At 36.5% G+C, this 8,932-nt stretch overlaps 1 protein-coding gene and 1 long non-coding RNA gene across 2 annotated transcripts; both read left to right on the top strand.

The window, feature by feature from the left end:
• The first annotated feature begins 15 nt into the window (after positions 1 to 15).
• On the top strand, positions 16 to 4,979 carry LOC139441715 (myosin-binding protein C, fast-type-like). Its single transcript, XM_071222510.1, has 4 exons — positions 16 to 76; positions 2,883 to 3,209; positions 4,023 to 4,325; positions 4,957 to 4,979. Exons 2-4 carry the CDS (start codon positions 2,906 to 2,908, stop codon positions 4,977 to 4,979), a joined length of 630 nt encoding a protein of 209 aa, XP_071078611.1. The 5' UTR covers positions 16 to 76; positions 2,883 to 2,905.
• Positions 4,980 to 5,357: 378 nt separating this feature from the next.
• On the top strand, positions 5,358 to 7,654 carry LOC139441744 (uncharacterized). The gene is made up of 3 exons (XR_011651644.1): positions 5,358 to 5,446; positions 5,912 to 6,007; positions 6,645 to 7,654. It is a non-coding gene; the product is annotated as an uncharacterized lncRNA (long non-coding RNA).
• The last annotated feature ends 1,278 nt before the right edge of the window (positions 7,655 to 8,932 follow it).

Genomic DNA, 8,932 nt, shown 5'->3' with positions numbered 1-8,932 from the left:
TGTAGAGTGGACAACACAGTGACAGACAGGAATGATGTCTTAGTACAGAGGAAGAGAGTCAGTGTCAATGTTAGAGGTAGGTGTACTTTGTGTATGAGTGTAGAGTGGACAACACAGTGACAGACGGGAATGACGTGTTGGTACAAAGGAAGAGAGTCAGTGTCAATATTAGAGAAAGGTGTACTTTGTGTATGAGTGTAGAGTGGACAACGCTGTCACAGACAGTAATGATGTGCTAGTATAAAGGAAGAGGGTCAGTGTCAATATTAGAGATAGGTGTACTTTGTGTATGAGTGTAGAGTGGACAACACAGTCACAGACAGGAATGATGTGTTTGTACAGAGGAAGAGAGTCAGTGTCAATATTAGAGAAAGGTGTACTTTGTGTATGAGTGTAGAGTGGACAACGCTGTCACAGACAGTAATGATGTGCTAGTATAAAGGAAGAGGGTCAGTGTCAATATTAGAGATAGGTGTACTTTGTGTATGAGTGTAGATTGGACAACACAGTCACAGACAGGAATGATGTGTTAGTACAGAGGAAGAGAGTCAGTGTCAATGTTAGAGGTAGGTGTACTTTGTGTATGAGTGTAGAGAGGACAAGGAATCCAATCACAGACAGGAATGATGTGTTGGTATAAAGGAAGAGAGTCAGTGTCAATGTTAGAGGAAGGTGTACTTTGTGTATGAGTGTAGAGTGGACAACACAGTCACAGACTGTAATGATGTGTTAGTACAGAGGAAGAGAGTCAGTGTCAATATTAGAGGTAGGTGTACTTTGTGTATGAGTGTAGATCGGACAACACAGTCACAGACAGGAATGATGTGTTGGTATAAAGGAAGAGAGTCAGTGTCAATGTTAGAGGAAGGTGTACTTTGTGTATGAGTGTAGAGTGGACAACACAGTCACAGACAGGAATGATGTGTTAGTACAAAGGAAGAGAGTCAGTGTCAATGTTAGAGGTAGTTGTACTTTGTGCATGAGCGTAGAGTGGACAACACAGTCACAGACAGGAATGATGGGTTAGTATAGGGGAAGAGAGTCAGTGTCAATATTATAGGTAGGTGTACTTTGTGTATGAGTGTAGAGTTAATATATATATTCCGATGATCCAAGGATGGTGACGCAGTTGCTAGTGCCAGAACCATGTCATCAAAATTACCAAATGACAGTTCAACTTTTACAGCAGAATCACAGGCAATATTAACAGCTTTCAAATATATTAATACTCAGTCTAAAAATAAGCAGATCATCATATTTCCTGATTCCCTTTCCTCTCTTCGGGCCATTAAGAATATGTCATCTGAACATCCACTGTAACGAGAAACTACAGAATTACATAACTATCTTGCGACTGGCCAGTGTGACATCATCTTTTGTTGGTTATCTAGCCACGTTGGTATAATTAGTAACACAATGGCCGATGCTGCTGCAAAAGCAGCACTCAACAAATCTGTAACACCATTTCTTTTCCTATATAGTGATTATAAACCTGTAATTAGACGTTACATCAACGATCTAATGCAAAAGAAGTGGGACACCCAGGGAATATTAACAAACTACGTGCAATAAAACCAACTATTGGTTACACCTACTTGGGTTGTCAGTCCATTCGATGTCGTATTGGCCATTCAATATATACACATGGATATATATTGAAAGGTGAGGATCCTCCATTCTGTATCCCTTGTGATGAAGGAGTCATAGTCAAGCATGTCCGGCTTGACTTTATTGATTTTTCCATCACAAGGGATCTGTATTTCAAAGTTTCATCGGTCAAGGTCATCATCAGCTCTCATTTAATTCTTGGATTTGAAAATGAAATTAAATGATAAATTTTAATGTAGAAAGTATGTATTTTATTAACTGTTAGTATATGATTATGAACTGAGATTGTCAGTGGCTGTACCCTTGATGGGGGTTGAAGTGACGTAAAATTAAACTTTCCTTCGCTAAACTTATCCATAATTATCAGTGTCTAAAGGGATGGTGAAAATCCTACTGGGGTCCATGTAGGTAGCAAAGGTACTGTAAGTCCCCATGTTTCCCAGTATGGTGGCCTACCTTTAGGTTGCTGTTGATAAATAGCCCAGTTTAATATTGTATTGTTATGAAAAGTCAAGTTTTATGGTCATTTACAAGTTTGAAAACTACACATGTGATAATCTCGATCTCTTACGATCCTTTGTCGACAAGGTTTTATTCTAAATGTATGCATTGTATAATTTGATATAATCACTATATGTCTTAAATATTGCCGATGTGACTTTAAATATTAACTCACTCACTACAGGGGATGTCATAATATATCACACTTTGATTTACCAGAAGGAAAAGTCTTGTGATCATAGATATATGCAAAGGTCAAAGAAAATATTTTACCGAAAATAAGTCTTGTCTTGTGATGTTTCCGTCCATTCATCTCGTACATTTCTGTACACACGGTGTTGCCACATGTAACCCTTACTCGCATCAATGAACTGTTAAGATGTGAGCCTCGGTACCAGCGTTATTAACATTGTGGTGTCAAACTCCAAACCGACAGAACAGTTGGTCCGTGCCAGTGTTTTGTTTGTTTGACGCCTCACTCAGTAATATTCCAGTATTATGATAAATATTCTAGTGTGGACCAGGCAATCCAGTGATGGACATTATTAGCAGTTTGGAAACGATGACATACATTAACAAGGTCACCGAGCCTGACCTCCTGACTCGTTAGTCGGCTCTTACGACAAGCATAGTCGCCTCTTGAATAAAGCATGGGATGCTGAAGACCAATTCTATCTCGGATCTGAACTGTCACCATATGTGATGAAAGTTTCTTATGTAATGGAAATCATAATACATAAAACATAATACAAATATTTATTCTCTCTCTTTAGCTTCACCCAAACTTTCAGCTGGCATGAAGCAGGATGCCCGTGTTGGAAGAGAGGTAGGTGGGAAGGTGACACTGTACAGAACCTACTACAGCCATCCCAGATACACTAACTACACCTGGAGCAGAGGAGGACAGACACTGGCCACAACGCGTGTGTCTGACACCACGATACAGCTAAACATCTACGGTGTTGTAGTGGAGGACAGGGGCTACAACTTTACACTGGATATTGGCCAGTTTGACCGAGACCGAGATACAGGACGCTACTCTCTCCGAGTGTGTAATCCTGTCGGCTGTGACATATCTACTGTGGAACTAAGTGTGGCGAGTAGGTTCCTTTGTAAATATTAACATTATAAAAACAGTATAATAAACTATAGAAGGAAACGTATTTATAAACACATGTAAGCAATTAGCAAGATGGTATTTTACACCTATGCATGACAATAACATTCCATAATTAGCATGTACATAGTGAGAAACTCTACTGAAATCTGATGTCATGGTCAACTGTGATTTATTGTAATATGTCAGTGTTTTCATTTAGCTGATAATAAAAGACAGTTCTTTCATCATGGGGCTGATTTCCTATTGCCAACTCATATTAAACATATCTGTATTGTTACATCAGCATTTGATGAATTATCCAAATGTCTCTTTGTCAATGTCCTTGATATATTTAGTTCTGTGTTCCTGCTATAGTCAAAATCCCTTTGGAAAGAAAGAGGAATAAAAGGGGAGTTGACAAATAACAAAACAATTATTCAATGTGCAGTTTATTATCGTGCTCATGTATGGACTTTTCTATCATTTTCTAAATTTCACTACTTTCGATTCTTGGTTATTCTGTTTCATTTACATTTTTTTAGGGAAAGGAAAGGAAATGAAGATTGCAGTTATCCATTAACATTGACATTCACACCTTCATTCATTATTCATTCCGCCATGTTACTCATTTCGTCATTAACTTACTCCATGTTATAACTCATTTCCATTCACTGTAATCAACTATAACAAGGCTAAAATGGTTGAACTTTAAAATACGTTATGACTTGGAAACTATTGTGTACGTTGAGCCGGATTGCCTATTTGCAAATACACTGTTTGTCTATGATGGTAACATTTTCTTCAACTGTGTCAGGACCACCTGATGAGCCGACACAATTTAAAGTCATTGACAACGAAACAACATCGTCAGTGTGGTTGACATGGACGCCTGCGTTCGATGGAGGGTACCCCCAGGAGTTTGTGTTAGAGTACCGCAAGTTTGGCTCAACAACATGGAATGTGTTTAGTACCTACAGAGATACAGGGAAAGTGTTTGTGGTGGAAGTGAACAGTTTGGCACCTGGAGAGACATACGTCTTCCGGCTCCATGCTAGAAATGCAAAGTATGATCCATCAAGGACGGCTTTTGTCTTCCTGGAAGCCAAGACCATAGGAGGTACTACATTTATTTATTTTTTTATTTATTATGAGAATACATTTGTTTACAAGCAAGAATATCGAAAAACACTTACAGTACATTGATTTCCATCTTTATGTAACCTGCATCAAACACAAATAAATACCAAAATGAGTGATTCTCTTTCTGTTCCATAGTGTAAAAGTATTTATTCATTTTATGAAATGATATGTTCCAGTTCATCAGTGTCCTGAGCACTCATACGCTGGATTTATAGCTGGGTCTGTGGTCGGAACTGCTCTGCTCATCTTACTGGTTGAAGGGATAATTTATGTCACTCTACACAGAAAAGGATATAAATATGTAAACACACAAAAGGGTAAAATGAATTATGATTTTTATTTTACTAACATGGTGCCTCACCAAAATACTGGCACGTGTGAAATGCTTGCTTATCGTATGAAGAACTGTTTATTGATTGGATCATTGGTCAAATATTTGATGTTATGGAGAAAGGGTATACATTCATTTTTGCAGAAAGTACTGTGAAAAAAGCAGCTCGACATTATCCTAAAAATTTTATACTGTGAAAAATATAAATGCTCGACCTGTCAGTTCCTAAGTTAGACAAGATGACACATGAATAAAATGTGTTTACTTTATTTTACAGGATCCGCTTCTGGGGAGAGGTAATCCATAAGTAATTATCAATAAAGCAATGGAACCCTTTCCATGTCCAATAGAAATCTCTGCATAAAGCTGAGTCGATAGTATGATTCCGACTTAAATGTTTCACTTTGTTCACAATGTGTGAAAACCGTGTTGTAAAACAGAAGTATCTGCAATATACTACGGTTATAACAAACACGCTTATAACGAACTGACCGATAAAACAAACTATTTTTTTAGTCCTGACCCATTGTTGTATAAATTCAATACATCTATATGTTTATAACAAACTACAGTTATTTCAAACTAAAATTAGTTGTCCTTTCGAGTTCGTTATAACCGTAGTTTACTGTAATTCAAAATGAAAGTGCCCTGATCCATCCGCACAACACCCAACTGTAAGTGCATATCGTCAACACATGTTATTTTTCTTTAATCTAGTGCGCGGAGTCACGAAAATGAGACAGACAATGTTGGATATTCTTCTCTGGGTAAGTAGTTCTTTCAATGGACAAACTTTACACAAAGAGTATGAGCCAAGTGTGATATTGGATCGCAGATATCATATATTAGGATTAAAATTGATTATACGTGTCTTTCCTATATGATTGCTACTATATGATACAGACGCAGGCGAGCTTAATGTCCCCATTCTTAAGAAAACCTTGTTTTAAACATGTTTTCATTCTATATAAACCTTAGAAAAACGTGTAGGAATACAGTGAGCAGTATACAGTGACAGTGAGCGTTATTTAAGCACACACACATTGGGAACCTTAGGCAATAGACCTGTGAGCAAGTAGGTATCTTGTCGATGTGTTGTGCTAATACAAGTAGTTCATTTGGATAGTGTGGCAGCTTATTGACTTGGTTTATTGATCATTAACGCTACCCATTATATCATAGATACGATAATACGAGATAATTAAGTATGTGTTTACTGTTGCATGATTCAGATCAACTAAACACTTTACCAGAGGCTCCTGCACACTACACAAGTTTGCGGATGGCGGAGAAATCTCCACCGCAAAAGTTGTATGAGAACACAAAAGGCAAGTATTTCCAAATTCTATTTTTACGCTAAGTAGGAATGTAAAATCAGGTTCGAAATAGATGTGCCATCAAAGTGAAGCTTATGATTTGTGATTTCTTTAAACAGCTTATAGAATTTATATCAATGTAAAATCTATTTTGCTTGTCATAAATGTCATTAAAACAGCCACAATAAAAAGAACAACTCTACAAGACTGTATGACAACAGGGGTGACTCTAACTTTCCAAGGTCAACGTTTCCTTCATGTTGAGGTTTTGGTGCCTACATTTCACAATCAAACATGCTCTTTCAACGAAGATTTCAAAGACGTCTTACGGCACTTGCTCAAGGCCTTAGTAAAGCTTTCAAATCGTCTCATGATAGACATATGGAGGATATTTCCCAAGTTGACACATCAGTGATTAGAATAATGTCTGATACAATTCCCTTATGTTGATGTATACCATTATGTGCAGACACCGAGTAGCATCACTTTTTGATGCATAAACACATGTATATGATGGACATACACTTTCAAATCGTTTTTGTAGTCTCTCGAATCTTTGTACTACGTTACCATTTACCAGTGCATATTGACTATGATCAACATCTGTCACTCATTGGCATAGTAACTGGCAATTTGACGTTTCTTTCAGATCAGATGTATAAAGAAACGTTGCCTGATGAGAACACCAGCCATTACATGTCTACCTGACGGACTATATATATATATATATATATATATATATATATATATATATATGCATATTTTTATACTTGTTTTATATTTACTTTGTATCAATAAGAACACACAGTTATTCTCACTTTTTTACTTAAATCTAGTATTTTTCACGCGTTATTATGTTGATGTTAATATCGTTTACAAGTATTAAATCAATGTGTATGCCTGCATCATGTTTTGGTGACATTGCACAATTCGTAGAAATGCGAAAATCCTGTTTCACACACACACACATCATGTAAACCTTGAACCATTTATCATATGTTATAATATCTCAATGTTGTTAGTTTGCACTTTAACGACACACTCAGTGATAATTCAGCTATATGACTGCATTCTGTAAATAATAGACGCAAGACCAGACAAAACGGAGATTGATATCATGAGCAACTATTCGCGCCATTAAACTATCAACCAAATTACCGAAGCTGACCACCCGATCCATTTTGTTAACTTCTTCGACCACCGTATATTGCAGGGAATAGTTCCAGGTCAACTGCAACAGAATCTTAACGTATCGAATGTCAAGCAAGTGCCACAGCTAGATCATATATCTTATGCGAAGAAATCTATCCTTTAGATAGGCAAAAGATGATGTAATATGAAGATAATAGAAAACATATTGGCGATCTATTCTGATTGTTACGTTATCATTCACCAACTTCCATAGAAAATACCTGTACAAACACCCGCCACAGTGTACATCTACCTATGAATTTCTGTGTTTGAACAGAATAGAAGGACGTTTACATATTTCTGTACAACAGGTTTGTCCTCGCAACGATTTGGGAAAAAAACGGTACGAAGGAAACAGTATCGGGAACGAATAGAGCAGGTCATGCAATACTCGCCTCAATGTAGCTGTGCATATATATCAAAATCGAATTAAACATGAAGTCATCATTTATGGATCAGATGTTTTAAAATGATTGACGTCTGTCAATTATAAGTAGTTACGTTTCAGTAGGGTATTAAGTATGATTCAAACAGATTGAAACATTTGCTTGTTTTCATCATAGTTGTACGAACATTGTGTTGTAATGTGTTGGTATCTTAAGTTGGATCAATTCATAGCATCATAAGCGAATTTCCATGGCTGTTATCTGGCAGGTGACTTAAATACCAGAACTAAGGACTTCTTGGACTGTATTCCAAATGATAATATAGACTTCATATCTAATGTCATTGATGATTACCCTGGAGATATTTTTGTTAGTCAAGAAGTGGCAAAGATAATGTTGACTACAATAATTATGCTTTAAAATAGTTCAATTATGTTGTTCTCTTGGAATTAATATTTTAAATAGTAGACTGTGTGATGTGTCTGAAGGGGAATTTTCATATTTTACTCGTAGGTATAGTCGATTATGTGATTTATTCATCGGCACTCTTTCCATTTCTTTGAAACTTTGGTGTGTCAATGCGTGATGAATCAAATCATTTTCCATTGTTCTGCTCATTTCTTAAGCTTATTCCTGATTTAGAATTTAACATGAGATTTGTATCTGTAAACTTTAATGATCATGGAAGTTCTGATCATGATGTCTCTGTAAATAAGTGGGTTAAGTATATTGGAATGAGAGCCAGTGTCAGATATTTTTGAACAAGTTTAAATCTCAGCCTTCAGCTGCTTACAATTCTTTGTGTGAAGAGATGATGCACAGCACCGAGGAAGCTAGAATGGATGTTATGGCAGCCACCCAGGTGGGATGCTGAATAACAAAAAACCTAAACAGAAGAAGTATGAAGCCACAAGAGCACACGTACAGCTAGAGATTACGGGGTGGACTTTGATGTTTGTTTGTTTTTAAATAGAGAAATATGTTTAAAACTACGTTTGCTAAGAAGAAGAAACTGCACCAGCATGATTTTGGAAAATTCTAAAACAAGGCAAACATTCTAGCATTTAATCTGAATAGATAAGAAGTGAGGATTTTGTAAAACACTTTAACATTTTGGATTGAAGGATAATGCCAACACTTCAGAAGTAATATCCCAGTAAGTGAATTAGAGTCACCTATAACTACATTGAACTACTTTGTAAATATTTTGTAACATTCATACTATAATTTGCATAATTTATGAAAATATATATGCATGCGATAACACCAATATGGTTATTACTTTTTAACAAGATTTTTGACAGCGGTCAATTCCCAGATGACAGGGGTTAAGTGTTGTGTGTCCTTTGTTTAAGTCTGG

Source organism: Haliotis cracherodii, unplaced genomic scaffold (assembly GCF_022045235.1).
Source record: "Haliotis cracherodii isolate W230 unplaced genomic scaffold, xgHalCrac1.p SCAF_43, whole genome shotgun sequence".
NCBI lineage: Eukaryota > Metazoa > Mollusca > Gastropoda > Lepetellida > Haliotidae > Haliotis > Haliotis cracherodii.
The sequence above is the reverse complement of the archived record's forward strand: the minus strand, read 5'-3'. Positions and strand labels throughout refer to the sequence as shown.

Coding starts and splice junctions, on each gene's coding strand:
- LOC139441715 (XM_071222510.1), top strand. CDS start 2,906: ATGAAGCAGGATGCCCGTGTTGGAAGAGAGGTAGGTGGGAAGGTGACA. Junction 3,210..4,022: donor TGTGGAACTAAGTGTGGCGA/GTAGGTTCCTTT, acceptor CAACTGTGTCAG/GACCACCTGATGAGCCGACA. Junction 4,326..4,956: donor GGAAGCCAAGACCATAGGAG/GTACTACATTTA, acceptor TTTATTTTACAG/GATCCGCTTCTGGGGAGAGG.